We start from the raw sequence: 23129 nt of genomic DNA on the forward strand, positions 1-23129 counted from the left end.
TCCTTCCTGGGTACTTGAGTACCTGAGTAGCTGCAGAAAATGGGGCTCCCAGGAGAGTGGCTCAGTAGGGACCCCACAAGGCCAGCTACTCAGGAACAGCACCGGGATGTGTCCTGGGGGGATCAGAGGACTCGACCAGGGCACCCACAGCAGCCGCCTGTCTAGGGATTTGGGGGTGGCCAAGCAAGGAGTCGTTTCAGAGCTCATTGTGAGGAGATCAGTGAGGAATCACGGGAGTGGGGTGCTAATAAGTATTATACTGAGCAGTTGCTGTTACCGAGCACTGATGATCTAAGCACTTCATGTTGAATTTTCTCAGTTATTTATTAATGTAATTCATTGGCCAGGGCACTGCTATTATTGGCCCCATGTGTCTGGTGTGGGAACTGAAGCATTGGTTCTTTGGAACTCTCAGATCCCTGGTATTGGTACTTTTGCATTTCTTTCGTAAATAGAGGACTAAAGGAGGAGTGTTCACTTTTTATGTTGCCAAGTAAGAGAGTAATTTCCAAGGAGAGAGTCCATTTCCAATGTCCAAGTAAGGACATTGGGAAAAACCACTGCCATCTACGATCACCATCACATCACAAAATAAAGAACATTTTTTTCACCTTAAAGGAGTTAAAAGGACATAATCTCAGAGAAGTAATGAAGTAACTTGCTTGAGGTTGCACGACTGGTGTGCACCAGATCCTGCATTCGAATCCAGGCAGTTTGGCTCTGAAATGAAGGTGGCTAAACAGCTCCTGCCCAAATATATTCACAGCTTCTCTAGAAGGTCAAGAGACTGAGTGGCCCTCGGCCAGGGAAGAGCTGGGGGTACCTGATTCAAGGGGATGGTAGATTGCTTTATAATACAGGGGCAGGACCCAGTGGGGGTGAGAACCCTCCCTCCGGGCACCCAGAAGGAGGTAGAGGGGGGAGGGTGAGAAGCACCTAAATCTAGGGGTCAGGAAGGGGTCGTTCCAGCATGCACTCCAGCAATGGCCGGCCTCCCTTCCTGAGAACTTCATCTGGAGTGGGCCTGGCCTTCTCCCTGGATGGTCCTGAGCCACCAAGTCCGGGTCCTAATAAATCAGGATCATTTTGGAGAGTAAATGACATCACAGATGCAGTAAACATTCAAGACCAAAAAAGGGCACCCTGACTTTTTAAGACAGTCTAGAAGTTACATATCGCTGTCCACACCCATCCGTGTAATACTTGGGAGCGATTCCTTTATTACTTTCTGTGGATGTCTGAACTCAAAACAGAGACCTTTCTCAAGGTCACACTAAGTCTAGCTGATTCTCCCACCTGGTTTTCTTTTCCATCTAGCACTGTGTTCCTACAGATGCATTAAATTAATCTCGAGCAGACCTGGAATCTTTCTGTGGTGGACCCTCTCACCTGTATGACAGGTGATGCAGACATAATTGAAAAATTGTGTGGGACGAAGTCACTAAGCAGTGGAGTCACTGGTGAGCTGCCCCCAGAGGCTGATTGCCATTCTCTCTGTCCCCAAATCTAATGAGGAGTCAAGTGATCCTGCATTCACCTAAGAAAGAGCCAGAAAGGACGCAGCCATTGTGTCTGTGACTGATGAGAGCTGGTGAAATATGCTTCCGAAAAAATTGAATGTTATCTTAGTGATGCGTGGTACATTTACACTGGGCACTAAGAAGAGTTGACGCTGGTGAGTTCGTGTTATGACTTTCAACTTGCATACCCCATCACTGGGTCTGTGGAGAGGACTAAAAAGAGGGAGATAGCAAAGACTTGCTCCTCAAACAACCAAGGAGCGTCTGCTGGAGAACATGAGACGCACAGATGAGTAACCACCTGATGATGTGTGTCCTCTGGGGGCGCAAGATAAGACTGGCCAAGGGTTTGGGGCTCCCAGTGACTTCTCTGTAAAAACAGGGATGATAATAGTACCCACCTCATAGGATTGCTGGTTTCAAAAAAGTGCAGAAAATGCCAGGACAGCACCTGACCCAGAGTAAATGGCCAGTTAATAGGAGCTGCTGCTGTGGCTGTCGTCACTGGCATCACCATCGTCATTGTTGCCATCACCACGGTCCCACACTGTAGAGTAAGGAGTCACCAGACAGTAGAGCTGGGTGGGAGGTTCTAGCTCCGAGGTTCACGAATCTTGCCATGTCTTGGATTGGGACTTTAAATAGAGGATTGTCCACTTGTTATTTTGCCACGTACAAGCAATTTCCAAGGAGAATGTAGATTTCCGATGTCTATGTAAGGACATTAGGGAAAACGCCTGCCATCCACTCCAGCATCACTCCATAAACTAAAGGACCCGTCACCACTGAAACGGGGGGAAAGACACAGTCTCAGAGAAAAGGAAGCCCTTTAAGCGAAGTACCCTTGTTTTCAAGGAGGCAGTCTTCGCTGGTGTTCTTCCCTTCTTGCTTCGGCCTAGCCTGGAGTCTGGGAACCAGTGCTCTCAGTCATCCAAGCGCCCCTTCATTTCACAGACAAGTGGGACTGGGTTGGGCTCAGTAACAGGTGGGGACCACGGCTAGGTTTTGAGTTGTGTTCCTGGATGTTGTTGAACAGTCCCTATTAGCGGCAGGTGCAATTTGAATTGTGTGGTTGCCCTCATGGCACCGGCCCCTCAGACAAGAATGAGAACAACAGTGAAACAAGGGGCCTGGGCGTCTGAAGACCTGGCTGTGCCCCACGTGGTTGACCTTGGGCACCTCCCTGCACCTCAGGGCCCTCAGCTCTAAAATGAACAACCCAGACCAGGGCATGGAGACCTTTTCTTCCACCTGAGTAAGCCTGGGAGGGATTAGGTATACCTGTGTTTCCAGAGCATCATTTCATTCTCGTCAAGTTCTTTCCAAGCCCCTTTGATTGAAGTGAGCTGCCTTGATCCTATCTGAAAGCCCGGTGGCCAGCAACGCCACTCTCCAGGTACCCTGCCATCGGCAAGTCCATGTTGGAGAATGGCAGTGGCCATGGTGCCCAGGCTGAAATTCCAGGTACCTGCTTGGCAACATAGAGTGCAGTGTAACTCAGTTATCATTGGGAAGGGATGTGATTTTGATGTTTATGCCACCACCTCAGAGAGAAGGTGTAGTCCTGCTGGGGTGAGTGTTCCCATGAGGCCCAGATAGACACAGGCCTGTGGGAACACAAGCCTTCAGGAGGCAGCCCTTCCAGGCCCCCAACCTTCCCCAGCCCACCAGCCACACAATGTTCCTCAGGAAGTTTCCCAGGCAGCTGCTCGGCCTCTGCCGACTATCCTCCTGCCTCTCACCCGTCCTGAGATGCCATCTCCTTTCACAGAATTATTTGCCAACTGCACACCTGACCAGGGATTTCTGATGACAAAGTGCTTTATAAACTTAAATGAGCTAATCCTCTCCTCCCTGGGATGGGTGGTGAGCTGGCTGGTTGTACTTGGGAAGAAACTGAAAGGCAAGTGACATGGAGTGACTTGTTCCAGGTGACCCCAGGCAAAGCCAGGATTGTGGGCACACAGCAAACTGTCCCGGCCTGGCATTGCTCTCATTATGCCTTTGTTGTCGGGCTTCTGTAGTTGATTGCTCATTGTGGCACGATAAGCTCCCACAGGGCAGGGACTCGGGTTTCCTTCTTTCGTCAGAGGGACGTGGCCAGACCTGCCATGGCCGTCTGTGCGCGGTCCGAGGACCACACATCCTCCGGCGCAGGAGGGCCGGCCTTGGAGAGCTTTGAGCTTTTAGACCAGGACTGGGCAAACCGCAGGTAGCAGGCCCAGTCTAGCTCACCACCTGCTTCTGTATGGCCAGCAGGATAAGAATGGCTTTTACATTTTGAAATGATTGGGGGGGAAAAATCAAAAGAAGAATATTTGTTGACATGTAAAAATTATATGAAATTCAAATCCCATTATCTGTCAATAAAGTTTTATTAGAACACAGTCACACTCATTGACATTGTCCACAGCCACTTTTGCATGAGGCAAAGTTGAGCAGTTGCAACAGGACGGTAGCTTCCAAAAAGTCTAAAACAGGCTTCATGTTTTGGGTTGAATTGTGTTTTCTCCTCTTCAAATTGTATGTTGAAGTCCTAACCCCTAGGGCTCAGAATGGGACCTTATTTGGAAAGAGGGTCTTTGCAGATATAATTAGTTAAGATGAGGCAAACTGCAGTGGGTGGTCCCCTAACCCAATAAGACTAGTGTCCTTATTGGAAGAGGAAATTTGGACGTAAGTGCACACACAGGGAGAATGCCATCTGAGGATGAAAGCAAAGATAGGGGTGATGCTTCTACAGCCAAGCAACCTCAGAGATGTCCAGCAACCAGCAGGCGCTAGGAGAGAGGCCTGGGACAGATGCTCCTGCACCCTCAGGAGAGCCCGTCTGCCAGCCTCCATCTCAGACTTCCAGCTTCCAGATGGTGAGACAATACATTTCTGTCGTGTAAGCCACCCAGTCTGTGGAACTTTGTGATGGCAGCCCTAGCAAACTAATGCGTTTACAACCTGGTCCTTTACAGAAAAAGTTTGCTGATCCCTTTTCAACTAAGTAGAAATTTGGAAATGGGATAAAGCCACTCTGTCCTCACTTGGGACCTCACCTGGGTTTGCTGGGGCTCAGGTACTGGCTCCTGTGTCCTCGCTTCCTTGCTGAGGAGCATGCTTATTTTGCCACCTGTCAAATCTTAATTCTCCTGTGTCCTATTTTCTCAGGCCCTCTGGGTAACTAACTGACTACTCCTAACTAGGTCAGTTAACACAGGCTGTTCATGGTGGAGATGACTTCGTAAGGTGGCCCAGAGTTAACATCTGATTTCCTTCCCATGTTAAATGCCTTATCCTAGAGGCAGGAGTCTTGTAGGATGTTCCCCACTCCTGGCAGGAGTCTTGTAGAACATACCCCCTCAGTTCCCTCATCTCACACGGCCTTGGGCAGCTGCCTACTCTGCTCAGAATTGGAAATTCTCATTCTGAGATGAAAGAACAACAGTTCTGGAAGACTGTGAGCCCACAGTTGCCTGCAAAGCTCTCGCAGAACCAGGCTGGAACTGTCCTGTCCTCTGTACAGACCCACATTAATTGTGAGATGCTGCAGTAGGGACGTGGGTGGAGACCTGGAGAGCAGTCCCTGTGAAGGCCAAGACAGACAGATAGGTCCATATGCTGGTATGGATCCTAGAACTCTGTGTGTTTGTGTCCTGGGGCTGCAGTAACAAAGTACCATGAACTAGGTGGCCTAAAACAGAAATGTCTTCTCTCACAGCTCCAGAGACTTGAGGTCTGAAATCTAGGAGTGGGCAGGGCCATACTCCCTCCGAAGGCTCAAGGGAAGGACCCTTCTTGCATCTTCCAGCTTCTGATGGCCACAGGCATTCCTTGGCTTGTGGCAGCATCACTCCAATCTCTGCTTCTGACTCCACCCGGCCTTCTGCTCTGTGTCCCTCTGTCCTCTCTTTTAATAAGGACTCCAGTCATTAGATTTAGGGCCTACCCTACATGCAGGGTGATTTTATCTCAAGGTCTTTAATAAACTACATCTTCAAAGACCCTATTTTCAAATAGTCACGTTCTGAGGTTCCAGGTGGACATGAATTTGGAGGGAGACACTATTCACTCAGGACGATGAGTATGGTTGAAAGTGAAAGAAGTCCCAGCCAAACTCTTGGACCAGGAGCAAGCATGTGACTTAAGCCAGTCCAATAGAGTGAAGCTTAGCAGGTTTGCTTGGAATGCTGGGTCGTCTGGCTCCTGCAGCTGGGAAGTTTAAAAGTGACTCTTCGGGTATCAGGCACACAGCAGGTTCTAAGGCTCAAATGATGCCTTCAGGAACCTATTTCTTTCTCTCCATCTCTGGGTCCTGTGTTGCTCTGTGTTGGCATCCTTCAGGCAGGTTCCCCTCCTGCGTAGTGATAAGAATGGCCCTGAGTTCTAAGTGTCCATTTTCTTCACAGCCAATCCCTGTAGAGAGAATACCTTTTTCTTGACTTTCCAGGGAAAAAATCCTCAAAGGACTCTATCTGGCGTGGTTGGGGCAAGCCAATTCCTAAACAAAGGATGGTGCAGGAATAGAGAGCTGTAAGTAGCTGGATCTGCCTGGGTCCTGTGTCCACCCGTGGCATCATAGACTGGGGTAAGCCCCCTTGAGTTTCTGGGCTGAGGCTGGCGATTCCTCCCCAAGATGCAGGCCCTAGAAGAACCTGGATGGGCACATCAGGTGGCACGGTAACCACACAACCCTGGCTCAGAGGTAGCCACGTGCCCAGCTTTGAAATTAAAGTTAGTGTTAGAGGCTGATAACAAAGCACCATTTTCTCTCACTCCTGTTTTTATTTCTTTTGACTAACATTGAATTGGATCTAGACCTTGGAGAGCCTTTCCCGGGGCACTTGTTTTGGGGGAGTTTCCTGAGAGACACAGGTATAGGTTCCTTTGCTCTCCTCATTGTCCTGCCCATTGTTGCTGTTCTGTCATAACCCAGAGGTGGGCATCATCATTCAGGCCTGGGCAGCCAGGCAGGAGAAGCACGTCCAGGGCGGGCACTGAACCTGTGGAGTGTCACACACCCTCCACTAATGAATGCAGGCTTGTGAAGGGTTTGGACACCGCTGGCATGCCGAATAGGAGGGTGGCTCATAGCTCACTCCCAAAGCTGTGCTTGTCTACAAGCAACACTTGGAAAGTAGGAAGAGTACCACATGGACCGTCAGGGAACACACGGAGGTGGAGACTCCCACTCACACATTCATCAAGTTTAAGAATACCTGTGCCAAGCTCTGTTTTAGGCATTGGGAATGTAAAAGACAAAGGAGATTCAGACCCTGGAAGGTCCACTTGTTATTGGAGAACCCTGCATCGAAACAGAAAATCCAGAATCTCTATGGTAAGTGTAGTGGCCTACAGCCTCCTCAGTCAGAACAGCAAGGGACCAAACACTGGAACTGACACCCAGCACTTCTGCTCACATTTCATTGACTAAAACAAGTCACATGGCCACACTGAACATCAAGGGATGGGTAAGAGAGTCTGTGCCTAGAAGTAGAGAACAGGATATTGGCGAATGCTGGTCATGCCTGCTACAGTGGGATTCCAGGGCTCCTGAAGCAAGAGCAGAGCGTGGTGCCGGGTGCCTCGCTGGCCTACTGCACGTTAACCAGCCTTCTGTGACGGGGCTGCTACACGCAGCTGCTCCTTGCCAGAGGAGGAGGAGACTGGCAATGGAAAGATTGGCCCCTCCCTGGGTTCCTGCACAGGATCCGTAGTTTCAATGGTACTTTGTGAGTTCAGCCTCAAAGTAAATGGTTAATTCATCTTGTATCAACAGCACTGTGATTCATAATGTAAACTTGGAGGATCCTTGATGTTTTTGCGCCCACATTCCTTTTAATTTGGCTCTGCATTCTTTTAAAGCCACAGTGTGCTCACTTAATAGAATGCAGCATGCAAATGCACAAGTTTTTGCCTGGAGGCAATTTAGCCTGGCTGGTTCAATGGATGTCTTCTTTCAAGTGTATATTCTTTCTTAAATTATTTACTGGGTAAACACACTTTGCATTTTCAAAAGGGAGATTAAGGCTGCTTGCCGAATACCTACTAGAAATGAAATCCCACCCCCCACCCCTGCCCCCAAAGTTAAGAAGGAAGATAACCCTGGCCTTCCCCAAAGTTTCTTCTCTGGCTCACTAGCTGGGAACCCCTCTTCCTGGCTGTTTTTCAGATGCTCTCCAAACTCTGCCTCCCTCTCTGCCCACAGCAATACCTGCCAGCAGCCCCTGGCTTGTCAGGCTTCCTCCCAGAAGGGGCCCAGCAGTGGCAGCCTTTGTCCTCCCTACCCCCAGATGGGCTCAGTCCTGTTTACTTAAGGGCCCAGCCACTCATTTTTCTGGTCCTGAGAGGCACTGTATCTGCCCAACACTGCCGACCTCTCCCAACTGCCGACCTCTCCCACCGCCCACACGCGCCTCACTTCCATGGACCACCCTTCTCCTAGCTTCGCAGGGGAGACCCAGCAGTGCTCTGAGAATGCATGATGGTATGAAATTCCATCTTTGGGGGACTTCAACTTTAACTTCAGCCTTCTCGATGCAGACTCCCTGCGGTTTTCCTGCAAATTAAATTTGCACGGATCTTCATTCTCCCTTGAATGGAAGGATGGCAGTTGTAGGGCTGTGCCCATTCATTATCATCCTTTGGACAGTTTGGTGTCCGTATCTGTGCCATGCGCTGGGGCTGGAGAGGTGACTGTGGACCCACCGGGGAGGGAGTGGGCAATTCGATCTTTCCGATGGCCCGTGACCCAGGTCGCCCGTCTCTGGATGGGGTGTCTGTTGAGTGAACTACAGATACGAGAAGCTGTTAGGGAAGGTCGCGGGGTAAAGTGCACTCCTCTTTGCCCTGAGATGAGGGAAGGCGGAGAAGAGCTGAGAATTTAGGGTTCCTGTGCATTTGTTTCCTTAGCTGTGCCTCAGATTCAACAAGTAACATCCACAGTTCATCCCTTACAAATGAGCATCATGGATGCCTTGGGGCCCTCAACCCACAAATAAAATGGTTGTCAACCAAGAGACATGCTACCGAATAGTACTTACAGTAGAATGTGAAGAGTTTTCATGCTTTTAATCTGTTTCACTGCTGAGTTTCAGTTTTTCTGATTTCCTTTGCAAGTCTGGTGCAGGTGGCTGTGGTAAACAGAGATTGTGACAGTGACTTGGGCAAATAGGATGTGTAGGGACTGTTCCGAAGGCTCTTGCCCCTTCCAGAGAAAAGGGGGAAATCAATTTGGGTCTTAAATCAAGCTACCAACTAGCACCGATCAGTGTTCACAATTAGCCCCACTGTAACAAGCCGTGAAGTCCTGTCCTTATTTATTTTGGGGGTGGAGAATCTTCCTGCCTCCTGAGTAAACATGGCCTGTGAAGTCTGAATTAGCTGTCATCGCAGAAGAATTAATGTCGGGGCGCAGCCTTTCTAGTGGGGAAGGGAAGAAATAAACGAGACAGATCTTAGCCGAGCCGCACGTGATGAATGAGGACCAAGCGGATCATTCATCTCCTTCCAGGAAAGTGGACACAGGCACTAAAGCAGTTTTGCGGAAGACGTGTCAGCAAATGTGATCATTTTGTAACCTGTCAGGAGGAGAGGGAGCTAGTCCTTCCAGGGGGCAAAAGGGAGTGGGCCTGTCTGGTGTGACGGTCTCTATCCATCCATTTAGGTTTGGGCAAGAAGGGGGTGGGCAAGGAGGAATCCGACTGAAACCACGGGGGTGTCGTCATCCTTCCAAGAAAGAAACCCAGCTAGAGCTAGAAAAGGCTGTGGCCTCCCTCACAGATTTCTTCTGGAAGATGGGAAGGAGGAGGGTGGGGGTCTCTGTTAAACTGGGAGCCTGGCCAGTCCCACCTATGGACGCCCAGTCCAGTGATCTGTGTCTACACGAAGACAGCAGACCTTTTTGTGCTTCATGTTTGGAGGATGGACAGATGGGGTTTGCTGTCGTGTCTTTGCTGTGCGGACAGCCAGCTAGACTGCCAAGCACTCTGTCTCTATTTTTGTGTGGTTGGTTCTGTGGGAGTGAGCGTGGGCGAGGCTCTTTGACCTCAGTTCCCTTTGAAAGTCTCCACAAAGCATTCTGATGCTCGACCTCTTTTCTCAGAATGAGGTAGCAAATTATGAAACAGTTTCGTCGGAAGCTCTCTGCAGGCATCTTGGAGCTGGTGCCTCCGCTCCGATTCCCCTCCGTTCCCTGTTCCCCATCAGCATTTGGCAAAGCCAGAGCAGAGAGGGTTGGCGTCCCTGGAGATGAGGGCCCACCAACCAAAACCCCCGAGGTACTTGGTGCTCCTTCTCATGTTCACCCCCTTTTGCTGTGGAGCAAATGGAATGTTTCCTCTTGGCGTCCCAGAGCGTGAGCCCCAGTGACAGGTGACGGTTTCACAGCCTGAGCTGCAAGCTTGACACTTGCTTCTTAATCCTGTCCTTTTCTTCCTAAGTCTCGCTTTTACTTTTCCCCAGGTGTTTTTGTACAGGTAAGTACCTCACTGACATATGTTTCCTGGGAGTCTATTACCTTCACCGGAAGCATTGCCAAAAAAATGAGGCTTGTCTCACATTTTCAATTAAAAAGAGACGCTCTCACGGGCCCTTGATCACTTACAGATGCCACATGGCACTCCGCACCTAGGAAGCCATTTGGTTCGCAGTAGCTTTGCGGAAAGCATGTCTCCAGGTGCAGCGTGACAATCGCTGTGGAGTCGTTCATTTCCTTGTGGATCCTTTATAGAACCAAAAAGCTGTGTGGTCACACACACACACACACACACACACACACACACACACACACACACTCCAGGCTCCCCGCGCCGGCCTGTGAAGCCATCGTTTGATTAGCCAACTTGATCTTGGATGAGCTTTGTCGGAATGTGCTCCGATCATCTGAGTTTCTCTCTCCTTTGCTGTCTCCTAGGATCATCCAGAACCGTGTCCTGGTCGTCGTGCTGGCCGTCATCCTGGTCATCACCATCCTGATGGCGATCACTTTCTCCTTCAGAAGACACTGATGTATCGGCGAGTCCTTGATAAACAGCAACAGCGGCTCGTGCTGAGTAATTAAGACAAAATGGTCACATGAATCATTCTTTTGCGCTGACAGGCCCCGAATGACCCTCCCTCCCTCTCACCACTGTTCAGCCGGAGTGCAAAGAGTGTAAAAATATTTTTATTCTTGTTTGCATGTGGGTTGGTTTCCTTTTCTAGGTTTTCTTCGCCCAGATTTGTGCTTGTGTAGGGCAAGGTGAGAGCTTATTTGCCTTTTGGTCCTCTCACCTACTGACCAAAATAGCCTCTAGTGACATCTTCCTTGCCCCGTGGACATGTCAGGGGTCACGGTTTGGGAGAGGGCATAATGAGTCTGTCACGGGGCTTCTGATGGGCTGCGCTGTTCGTCACACATCGCTTGTCACCGAATTGCCCTTGTGTGATGTCCGAGGATCAAAATGCAGAGAAAAGCAGGGATCAGAGCCAGTGATCTACAGCACACCAGCCCTGTTCCCACCCCAGCACAATGAACGTAGTCAGCCCGCCTGAGTGCTTTCATTGTAAAGGTGGGTTTCAACGTCAGCTGTGCAGGAAATTGACTTAGCACTTTCTCTGTTTTTCTACGCATAATTTTCTTTTCTTTTCTTTTCTTTTTTTTAACACCCAGGAATATTTTCGCTGAGCCTGCCCAATACCCACTTTTCACAACTTTGATTACTGGCTACAAGAAATCTTTCCATACCCTCCCCAAATCCCAGACTCCCCAGAATTTGCCGGCAGCGTGAGCCCTGGCACCGTATTTAATGGTGACCCCCTCTCCCCTGACCTGTGTAAGCACTCCTGTATCCTTTCGGTTTTAATATTTGCACTGCCAAAAGCAGCCCTCAGACATGCGAAAGGTCTGACAAGGTTCTCCCCACATCCATTCCAGTATGTAAAGAGAACATGAATATTTCAGGAAGAGCAAGAACATGACTCCGTCAGAGTGAAATTTCGAATGTGATTATAAATAAGGTAGAGTCCTATAGGGGGATCCACTAGGAATAAACTTCACGGAAAATGGGCGATAACCTCCTTTGAAAGAAAGGCATCGCGCGTGTTGCAAAAAGACAGCTTGGGTTTTTCACTAACAAATGTCAGCATCGCCTTCCTGAATTCACGATGTGTTCAAACCCCTAACAGGCTTTGTGATCTTCTTTGGTTTCTTTCTGTCCGCGGGAACGGGGAATTGCGTTCAGAATGAGTTCATTTGTGATGAGCTTCGAGTTGCCCAAGCTGAGGTCATTTTCCCCCTAGCCATGAAGCAAATGTGTTTTTCTTTAAGACTTCATAGGCACTTACAGGGTCCGCACTATCTTTTGAATATAATTGGGAGCTTTGAGTCCTTGAAAAGCAAGCCTGTTCTCTTCATAAAAAATGCTAACCACCTGTGCCCATGGATGGAGATCGCCTAGGTGCAGCATGTAATGTATCTCCCCCCCCCCCCAACTCAGAAGAGAACCCTTATGGGGTAGGGAGGAAATGCAGAATGGCAAAATCGCCGGAGAACTTGTGTTCAGATAAATCATTTAGGATCCTGTAAATAGAGCTGCAGCCTTTACTGTGCGGGGATGGGTGAGATTTGGGCAGGGTGAAGTAGGACGGCGGAGGAGTGGGAAGGCTCTGCTGATTTTCCCGTCGGCGTAAAGGATCCATCTCAGCAAGGATCTTTTATTCTGATAACGGAATTCTGTATGTGCTAAACACATCAAGAAACCATGAAAAAGCAAGGAAACAAACAGCCCACTTCCTTCTCGCCCTGAAACAGTAACGGGGGGAGGGAGCCTCCAGCCTGTCCTCCTTCCTTCGAAGCGTTGGTCTTCCTTCTCTCAAGTGCGTAAGCAGGTCTCCAGCTGCATCTCAGTTCCAGACCCTCCCCAGGCCACGCAGCGAGCCAGGTTGATCTGATCACCCGAACTTGCCAGCTCCTCCGTGTTTCACTAAGACCTGTGCTCATGCTGAAGTAGGTGAAGGAAGGAATGCGTTGTTCATCTCTCAATGGCCTTTTCTTTGGGGTTCTCTTGATCAGCTCTTGCCTGAGATTTTGCCCCAGTTCAACCTTGAGAGCAGAAAAGATGTGAACAGATAACCCTTGGCCAAACAGCCCCATCAAACGCCCTTGAGAGCCACCCCCCGCCCGGAGTCGTGAGCGCCTAGTAGGAAGCTGGTCTGAAAGTCCCTTGAATTCCGTGCGGGGCCCTCCTGGACGCTGTGGGAGAGACTCAAACGAGCCCAAAGACAGACAGATTGTCCTCTTCCTTCCACACTCCACCGGGGAAGGAAGAAAGCCCACACACAATCAAAAGGTTCCAGGAACTTAATATGTAGACCTCAACTGATCAATGGAGTTAAAGTTGGGAATATTGTTATATTGTTTAAGATGCCTTGCGATGTGGGGTCAGGGGGTGGGAGGGGTGGGGGGGGGGAGTGATGAAGAAGCAGAGGAGGAAGAAGAGGAGGAAGCCCCTGCCACATAAAATTCACTGCAGACTGCACAGTTTCCCTGACAAAATAAATAAAGCAGACGCTACCCTGCTCCAGAATCCAAAGCAATTTAATTAACGTCTCTTAAGTTGTAAAGAGTTTTAAATGTTCCACGTTGAAGGCGAGTGCCTGCGAATGCGGTGGGCTTGACGTCAGCCGCCAGCCGCCAGCCTGGGCCGGGAGGCCATTTGCGATTCTGTTTCAGGCGGGCTGGATTGTCTTATTTTGGAACCAGCGTGGTGGGGGGTTTGCTTTGCTACCGCTTCTGAGCCCCGAGCTTCAAAGGCTGAAATTAATGGCGAACAAAATTGTGCGGCGCTGGCCGTCCCATGCGGGGCAGGCCCATTGAGGGTTATCATTAAGTAAAGAAATAAAGAGGGAAAAAGCCTGCCTGTTCCAAAAACCTCATCAGATAATGACCTCCGTGATTGGGTTTCATTACCAAACCAGCATCCAGAGATTATCTACTCCAGAAAAGAAGGGAGCAGGAGAGAAAAAGAAAGAAAGGAAAGCAACTGTCTTTCTCTTTCTTTCTCTCTCTCTCTCTCTCTCTCTCTCTCTCTCTCTCTCTCTCTCTGGCACATCTTTTCTTTAAAACTGTCAGATCATTTCAGTATTTCAAATCCGAGGAAAACAGCCTGCCTGCTGCTGTATTTGAAGTTGTAATGGTGTCAAAAAGTCACGACTGACTGACAGCCATCAGTCCCAGAGGGGCTCATTAAATCATAAAAACTTGACAAGGAAATAATTGCGCATCGCCAGCAACTTGGCGCCTGTTTAGACGTTTTTATTTTCTTTCATTATTAGTCCCCACCATTGCGTTCATTAACAAATTGCATTAAACAACTGTTAAGGGCTAATGATTTGTTTATCGCTTTTTTATTATTATTATTTAAACATTAGCTGTGTCATGTGGTACCCCAGCAGCCTCTTGCCATCATCTGACTGAATATTTTTCCACTCCGAGCTCTGGGTACTGTTGGAATATGAAATAGATTATTCATTACTCTCCTCTTTGCCACTGATTTGGTTTCATGTAGCGTCTTCCACAGAGAAAGATGAAAACTTGTCAAAAATAGGTTATATCTTATTCGAAGGGGCAACAATAGCAGCAGGTACAGGCACACTTTAATATTTAATTAAGGTTGATGTTAACCCCTTTAAATGACTTTTGCTGTAAGTTCTATTCAAATGCAGAAGAGAAAAATAATTGTTCTTAATTTGCAACCTGTTCAGCAGGCACTCTTCGTGGTGTTAGCTGGAAATTTAGACCAGAATTGTTAAATAATGAAATTTCCCATCATAAATATTTATGGCCATTTGTCTACGTAGTTGCGAACACACCACAAGCGATGATTTCCTCGTCCCCTTGGTTTGAACTGCGAGCCCAGTGGGTCACTCGGTGCTGGGGAGTGGAGACGGCTTTCTTGGGAGAAATGTGTATCCCAAGCCAAAGACCCTGGGTTGGCTGTGACTGGGGCTGGTTTCCAAGCAACCACTGTGAGTCCCATGTCTCTGGTCCACTTGCCTCCCCCTTTAGCTGAGTGTGTGGTTGGAGGAGTGTGGTCTGGAGTGAGAGCAGGTAGAGGCTCCTTAATAGGACGTGTGTGCCTGGGTGGCTGGTGCAGGCAGGGTGTGATGAGAGGGCGTCCGGGTGTCTCCATGTAGGCGGTGAGCGCATTGCTAACAGAGCCTCCCTAAGAGACAGAGGGACCCTCCATCTTCCTCCTTCTCTGTGACTTGCCATTGGTAGAATGGTCGGCTTTGCCAGGGGCTGTAAGCTTGAGGTGCAAGTCCCACCCTCATCGTCATCCCAAGACGGAAGCCAGTGGCCGCCTCCACGCTGTAACTGCAGACCACACTCATCATCCTGTTTGATCCAGTGAGTTTCCATGGCCATGGAAGCCACTCTCAGAGACCTAGTTCGTCAGCACTTCAGGCCTGGGCATTAGGGTCAATATCAGGGAATGGGGAATACCGATCTCCTAGCCCGTGTCCACTCCCACCCACCCACCCCCAAGAGAACAGGCCCTCAGACCCCCTGGATGTGAAGGAAGAGTGCATGTTCCTTACTCCGCACAGCATCTCTCAGCACTGCCCACCAAGGACAGGTGGACCCCACAGTGTAGGGAGCCCTCACCTCCGTGGGGTGGGGCTGCTGCTGAATCAAGGGGACCTGTCAGCCGCAGGCCGGTGCCTGGAAGGGGCTGAGGCTCACCAGCCTCGCTCTGAGGCTCTGATCACTCTGTCCCAACCCCCTCTGCTTCTCTCTGGACACAGGAAGTGGCCGAGGCCCTGGCCCCCCGGGATGTACCATGGGCAGCCCAGCCTGGTCCTGTACAGGGCACCCTGTGGGCTGGCAGATACTGGAAATCCACCTTTAAGAATTCACTCCTTTGGTTTCTGACCTTATGCCTGGGGAAATGCAGATTCCTTCTCCCCAGACAGCTTCAGCCCCATCAGCCTCTGATCAGCCTGGGCGAGTAGCCTCCTGAGGGCAGGTTTGGGGTTTGGGGGAGGAAAGACCTACCCAGTGATTGGGATTTGGGAGAAGGGGGAGAAGGAAAGGGGGTCCTGGTTCCCCAAAACCAGCTCCCTGGAGGTTTCTCCTAGGGCTGCCACTGGGTGTATTTCCGGGGACACAGCTTTGCCCGACAAGCCCCCTCACACCATGGCCAGGGCACGTTCTGAGAACGCATGGGCTTTGCCAAGGAGAGGTCACTGCTTGAGGGCCCTCTGCCCGTCCAGGCAGAGCTTTAGCTGAAGCAGAGGAGAGAACAGGGAGGCAGGAGGAGGAGTTAGAGAGGGAGGGGGAGTTAGATAGCTCCACTCCGTGAGCTGCTCCAGCCTAGTCTCATCCAGAGCCCCACTGAGGGGGAGAGGAGGCCACGGCCGCCACAGTGCACAGTGAGGCATGGGGGAAAGAACCCAAATGAATAGTCTGTGCCCTGAGCTGACCCTCCCACGCTGCCCCACCGGGGGTCTTGGCACAGTGGGGACACTGGGACCATCAGAGCCTTTCTCTGCTTTTCTGTCTCTTCTTCACCAAAGCCCACCCCTCCTGAGAAATTACAGAGCAAGGAGAGCTAGATGGCTTCAGTGAGCTCATTGTCCCCAAGACTCCTAAATAATCCAACCTTCCCCTGTTTGCAGCATGGGAAGTGTAACCAGAATTATTCATCCAGTCAATAAATATTTATTGAATATCTACTATGTATCAGGCCCCAAAGACTCATGGTAAAACGGATAGATAAGAAAACAAGCAAGGTAGTCCCACAGCCCTGGGGCTGGAGGTCAGAGAGCTGTTTTCATTCCCGGTGTGCTGACTTGCTGTGTGATCCCAGGGCATGGAGACCATGTGGTGATGCCCGCCTCTGCTGCCTTCCATCGCTACCCTGTGGTGCCCACCCCATCTCCATGACTTGCCTGGCAAAGCCCTCTCCAAACGACAGTGCTGTGTTCATTCCTCCCGGCAGTTTCCATGACTACCTTTGCAAAATTGCCCCATTGGATCCAAGTAGGGTTGACGCTTGCCTGCCTGTGGGCAAGTCCCATCAGCGCTGGCCCTTGTCCAGAGCCATCATCCCAGGAGAGACACGGGGTACAGGAACAAGGACCATGTAGACTGGGGCCCAGGGCTCTGGGGCTGACTTAGAAGGTTTTTTCCTGCTTATTAAAGGATAAAGGTTTGACTTGGCAGGCAATCGGAAACCCAAAATATCATAAAAGGGAAAAAGTTGCCGAGTGGCTAAGAGGTGCACCATGGGAGTGTGGCTGGGCTCAGCGCGAGGTGATCGCTGAGCAAACGGAGCGGGAGACGTATTTCAAAGGCTTCTCTCTGCTTCGTCTCCTCTCTCTGGGCCCCGTGCGGAAAGGGGAAATGGAAGCCAAATCCAGATTTGGGCACATGGCTGCTTGGGCACCCTCCCCCACACCCACCCCCAGACAGTGGAGAAACTTTGATGTCTGGGCATGTGGCATTTGGGGACAGGAGACGCTGGGCATCCCAGCAAAGGCAGCTGCACGTTCCAGGCCTCCAGACGGGCCTCCCTGAGCCCCTTTGTGAGGAGAGATGAAAGCCACCGAGCCAGAGAGAGCAGGGTTTGCAGATGACGAAGCATGGGCGCTCTGTGCTGCCACCTTGGCGACAGTGTGGATGGCAGACAAGCTCCGATGCCCAGGACCCTCGCGCTCTGCAGGCTTCAGGAGCCATGGAGGCCCACCTGCTTGTTCAGATGGGGAAACGGGCTCAGAGAGGGGAGCCTTGCTCAGGATCGCCCAGCAAGTCCTCGGCCAGGTCCTCGGCCTCCAGGCTGCTTCTCTCCTCCGCAGCTCCAATCACCCCCGGCGGTGAGGGAATGTTTCTGACAGAGCAAGGGTCAAGGGCCTCTGTGTGATATGGTAGCCACTAGTGTGTAGAACCTTCTAGAAGACTGGGAGACCGGTGTTCTGAGTGCTTTTGGATGCTGGGCTGGTGTCATGGGCCTGTGACCAGTGCATGTGCACAGGGCCCCAGACTCAGAGGGGCCCAGGCTTGGGGGTGAATGCTCTGCAGTCATTTTCTTGAGATTCTTAATAATTTTATCTTTGTAGTTGTGTTTTGTAACTAAAATGCAGTGGGTCATTGGACCGTGAAGGGGGGGGGGGGGGGGAATGCAGGGAAGCTGGGGCTTGGAGCCTCTTTTCACCCACAGTCCTGCCTTCTCCCACCCCCTGTATCTGGGGTCTGGAGCCACAGCTCCACAAGGCTTCCCCTCTTCATCTCCAGCCCCAGCTGCTACCAGCCCGCCCTCCACCTGGGCACAGACACACAGGCACAGGATCAGGCCTGCACACCCAGAGCATTGGGAGGCGAGGGAGGGGCATGGTGGCAGCAGTCCCTTTGGGGCTGGCAGCATCAGGGCACACTCAGTGGGGTGCACTACCTCGTGTACCCAGGGCATCCTGGCACAAGGGCTGCAGTGCCCCTGGGGTTGCCCACCTGCTGAGCGTTGGGGAGGGGGCTGGTGGAAGGGGGAGATGCCTGCTTGATCTCCTGCCCCAGGCGTGGGGCACAGCGTGTTCATCCAGCCACAGGGAGAAAGGGAACCCGATAGGAAAAGGGAACCCAACCGCTAGCCGCAAGTGCAAGTGCCCCTCCTCTCCAGGCAGCGCGCAGGCCTGTGGGGTCTGCCCTCCCCGTGGGAGGACCCCATTGGCCAGCCCCATGTCTGGGGGACCCCTCTCTTGCAACTTATTGCTTCGGGCCTGGTCATGGCATTCTCTTAAGACGAGCAACAAAATACAATGCGTAACTTTGATGATTCACACACGTGTTAAATATTCCAATATTTGCCTTTAAAACTGGCATTGCCCAATATAAACGTGAATAGTAAAACCCATGCTAATCATTTAAAATTTTGACTTGACTTTGAACGACAGTAACTAGGAAATTTAAAACACCGTGGCAAGTTGAAAGAGAGGGCGACAGACATACTGACTAGGGAAGAAAGGGAAAAGCACTTTTTTCTGACGCTTTGAACGAGGGCTCCCCATCACTTTGGGTTTTTTTGCTTTGGATCTCACAAACTGTGGAGCCAGCCCTGCCTGGGTGAGTCACTTTCCCTCTTGGGCACCCATTTCCCTGTCAGGAAACCAACCTTCACACTGCGCCTGCCCCTCCCTGGCTCACGGCACACTGAGTGCAGACTTGGAGAAAACCGATAAGAGAGTCGGAGCCCAGCGCGTGCTGCCAGTCCTCGGCCTTAGATCCAGGGCCTTCCTTTCTTTCTTCCTTTCTTTTTAAAATATATTTTTATTGATTTCGGAGAGGAAAGGACGGAGAGAGAGAGATAGAAACATCAATGATGAGAGAGAATCATTGACTGGCTGCCTCCTCCACATCCCACACTGGGGATCAAGCCCACAATCCGGACATGTGCCCTGACTGGTAATCCAACCGTGGCCTCTTGGTTCATAGATCGATGCGCCACGCCAGCCAGGCAGCCCTTCTTTCTTAAAGGGGGGTCAGCCCCGGCACATGGGTTTAACCACCACTGCCAAGGCCGTCTCTCCCCCAGGCAGGTCGGTGTTATGTCCCAAGACTTAACAGCCCCACTTACCAGCACCCAGACATACAGACTAGAGCAGTGGTTCTCAACCTTCTGGCCCTTTAAATACAGTTCCTCATGTTGTGACCCAACCATAACATTATTTTCGTTGCTACTTCATAACTGTAATGTTGCTACTGTTATGAATTGCAGTGTAAATATCTGATATGCAGGATGGTCTTAGGCAACCCCTGTAAAAGGGTCGTTCGACCGCCAAAGGGGTCGCAACCCACAGGTTGAGAACCGCTGGACTAGAGGCATCAGCCCCAGAGAGATTTCATCTGGCATCCAAGCAAGTTGTGAAACAGAAAGACATCAGCCAAGACCCCGGGTTGATCTGCACCTTCCATGTGGTTTTCCACTGAGGCCTGGGATTTCAGCGCTCGGTGCCAAGGTGCCAGGCTTGGGTCGAGAGGTGTCATCCTCTGGAGAATGATAAAAATTCCATTCCACTTCCAGGGGGAAGGCACCCCCGTTTCAGAATTGTTTCCAAAGCTACCATCACGGGGTCTCCAGTGCAGCTTCTGCCTGGCCTGACATTTCAGAAGCAACTGTCCGAGGCTGAATGGGACCAAAGCAGCAGCCTGCCATATTCTATAACAGCGCTGGCACTTTAAGGCAACATTATGAAATGAGTGAATGAATGGGTGAATGAATGAATGAGAGTCGTTTAGATCAAGTTGCCTCCAACGGAATCCCAACTGCATACGCTTCCACATCATGTCAGGAAAGAGGAAAAATTAGATGAGCCCCATTTGGCTTCTTCTCTAGCTTTTCCCCGATCGTGGGTGATCCCCTATTGTTTCGGAAGTTTTATTTCTTCAAGTTGATCTTATTTCACTTCATTTCATTTTGAGGGATGTCTCCTGGCCTCCGCTCAACTTCCTCCGCACAATTCATTCGGCCTGAGAGCCGCTGCAGAGCGGGATTAGAACCCATGTAGAACATGATCACTTTAAACTGAGATCTGCTAATTAATCGCTCTTCTCTGCGTAAGTGAGCAATGGCGCTCCTTCCCCGAGGAATTGCGATTTCATGGTACCTAATGATGGTGCGATTGCATTATCTGGATCACTGAGACAGTGGGTGTCCGGAGCGGTGCTTGGAGCCTGGATCCGGGGTGGGTTCAAATCGCTCCTAAAACTGAGGGGATGCGGGGGAGGAGTTAGAATGTCCGCTGCTCATTGTCAATACTGTGCTGCTGTTTCTGACATCTCATTCACGTCCCAGTTTCCCCCAGCTCCACGAGGCCGTGTTCCCCGGGACTTCATGACTTTTTCTAATCTCCACGGGGTTGTTTTTTGTGTGCAAATCTATTTATTTACTGTATTCCACAAAGTAATTTATTTCCAGCATTTATTTTCATTAGGTCTCTTGGAAATGTGGTCCTACCTGTCGTTAGCACAAGTGATACATTTTAATTGTTGTTTCCTGGACTAACTTGTATTATTTGACGAGTTAAATAAAATGTCTAATTCCAAAGTCCACTATCCCCATCTTTTGCATTGGATTTATTTCTCTTACCTTCACTTTCTTTCTGGCTGAAGGGAAGTTGCACATCTTCAGGTCACGCCTTGCTGCAGTTTCTGTACTCTGCATGTAGGCACTGCCTTTTTTTAAATGAGGAGAGTTGTAAGGACCATGTTCAAGGTTGCTTTTGAATACAGGTGGGTTTCTTTACTTCCTCTTCCTTTTTTTCTTGCTCTGGGAGATGGCTCCGCAGAGCCATCACAGATCTGGATGTCAGCTCTGGTTCCCTCACTGGTGAGTTGGAATAATTCCCTCACTGAGCCTCAGTTTCCTTAGCTATAAAGTGGGGAAATATCACCGGCTCCAAAGACTGAAGTGAAAATTCAGTTGGGTAACCCATGGGAAGCACCACCAGGCAGATACATACTCATTTTTGTATCCATTCAAAAAATCTTAAAAATGTTTTAAGATTACCTTTCAGTAGTAGCCGTCATGCATGGCACCAGGGATTGGAAAACAGCATTGAACCTCAAAGCCGCGTCTCTGCCTCGTCCAGAACTCCTAGGCTGGCGAGGGAGACCTAGAAGCTACCTGGCGATCACCCGCTGTGGGAATGCGTCCCAGCGAGACCTGGCGAGGTAAGGCAGTCTGGGTTGGTTGGGCTGATCTGAGCCTGTTCAATGCCAAGGATATGGCATTCTGAAGGAGATGGGAAGACACACTTGTAACACCGGGAAAAGATGTGTGGATTGAAAATGAATGGATGGGAGAAAACTTCTATCATTCAAGGCAACCTGCTCAGCCCAAATTTCACCAACGAGGAAATTCCCCGTTAACTTATCACTTGTTCCCATCAGACGGCCTCGAGGCACTGTGGACTTCATGGGAGGAAGACAGTGGCGTCCACCCTCCTGCCGGACAAGAGGGGGGGCCGTGAAGAGGTGCTGAGCCCCTGTCCACGCCTGCTGCCGGCACAGCGGGTGTTTCTCAGCATTTGTGAGTGGACCGCCTGCCTCAAGCAAAATGCTTTTCTCTCTTTCCGTCTAACTCGGTCTTGGAGACGCGGCCCCATCCTACGGGCTCGCCTCGTTTGGATGCGCAGCACAGTGAAGCTGCACCCACGGAGCCTCCAGCTGATATTTCAAACCCTGCAGTCCACTAAACGTGAAACTTTTGTTCAAATTTCAAGGATTTTGAGAGCCCCAGTGAATAGACTCTGCCTATTGATTTTTTCCCTTACAATGACTCTTGGATAACCTATTTTCTCATTTATTTTTAAAGACAGCTCATGAGATTTCATAGCCATTCTGCCCAACCTCCTAATATCAAAATCCCTCCTTGACCCTGAAAATTGTAATTCTGCCATAGATCACAGCTGCTGAATATTACCTTTTACTAAGCTGGTTAAATAAAATATGTCAAATCACTAGATCCCACACGCGGTGGCCTGCACATGTAATGAAGCCAGGGCGGAGGTTGCTGCCGCTCCTCTGGTCCAGCAGCACAGGAGTGTGGGGGTGGGGAGGGTGGGGGGAATGTGGGGAGCATGGAGGTGGGGGTGGGGAGTGTCAGCTCGGGTTTGGAACTTGAGGCGAGGAAAAGAACATCTGGCCTGGTCTGCAATGGTTTTCTTGTAAAATGACAAGAGAGACCTCGGCTGTCTGATGCGCTCTATCTAGACAATCAAATGCCCCCCAAATCTGAGTAGAGTGGCCGGGCTTTTCTCCCGAGTGGAGGAGGGGGTGTGTTTGATGTCGGGAAAGTTCAACACACCCAAGCCTTCCACACTGATAGGTCAGATGACACTCATAGAGAGCACCACCACCCCGGGAAGTCTCATTCTGCCACCAGCTGGCAGGGGCTCTTGCTTTGACTATAGAGAGGCCACATAGGATTTAGACCCAAGGGGGCTGGTGCCCACCTGAGCCCCCGACCTCAATGCTTCAGGCTCTCATCTGTGCTTCATCCACTTTAGCCAAAGAGCCCCCCACACACCCCCGCCAAGCTACCAGGGCCTTCTGCCTGTCAGACTGACTTTTTCTCTTCTCAGAAGAATGGAGGCAGCACTGAGCCACGTTGGTTCCAGAGGAGCCCTGGGTACCTCAAAGCCAACTCTTAGACCAAAAGTCATGACCTTTGGCTTTTAGATTGTCCTCTGGCCTCTCCTGGGCAGCCCCCTCGTCCACGATGGTAATGTTTCCCGGGAAATCTCACTCATTACAGGTGAACAGAGTCTGCAGTGGCTCTGACTCAGCAGGAACGTGGCCTCCCGGCAATGGCCACAGGAGACAAGAGGCTCTTCCATGGCCTGTGGAGTCTGACAGCTGCGCTCACCCCTGCCCACACCTTCCCCGCAAGACTGCTGGACCGGCTGCCTCCCTGCAGGGCCTCCAGGCTTTGGCAGGTTCCAGATCCCCTAGAAGACACAGGAAATGTGCTGATATCAGCACCTGGTGAGTCAGACTGAGCGGGAAATTGTCCAAGAAAGAGAAATTAATAAGTAGCAATGAGACACCCCCCTCCAGCCCCCGATCTGGAGGTCAAAAGAGCTAAC

General features: G+C 50.5%; 1 protein-coding gene across 4 annotated transcripts in view; it reads left to right on the forward strand.

The window, feature by feature from the left end:
- VTI1A (vesicle transport through interaction with t-SNAREs 1A) overlaps window positions 1-20590 on the forward strand; it is a 324045-nt gene extending 303455 nt beyond the window's left edge. For all 4 annotated transcript variants that reach the window (XM_059661404.1, XM_059661398.1, XM_059661405.1 and 1 more), the window contains one exon: window positions 10423-20590. Coding sequence is in view for 2 of the 4 variants with exons in the window: in XM_059661398.1 (XP_059517381.1) it covers window positions 10423-10516 (94 nt within the window). In the remaining 2 variants the exon portion in view is untranslated. The remainder of the gene's footprint in view (window positions 1-10422) is intronic.
- Window positions 20591-23129: the final 2539 nt, after the last annotated feature.

Source organism: Myotis daubentonii, chromosome 13 (assembly GCF_963259705.1).
Source record: "Myotis daubentonii chromosome 13, mMyoDau2.1, whole genome shotgun sequence".
Lineage (NCBI taxonomy): Eukaryota > Metazoa > Chordata > Mammalia > Chiroptera > Vespertilionidae > Myotis > Myotis daubentonii.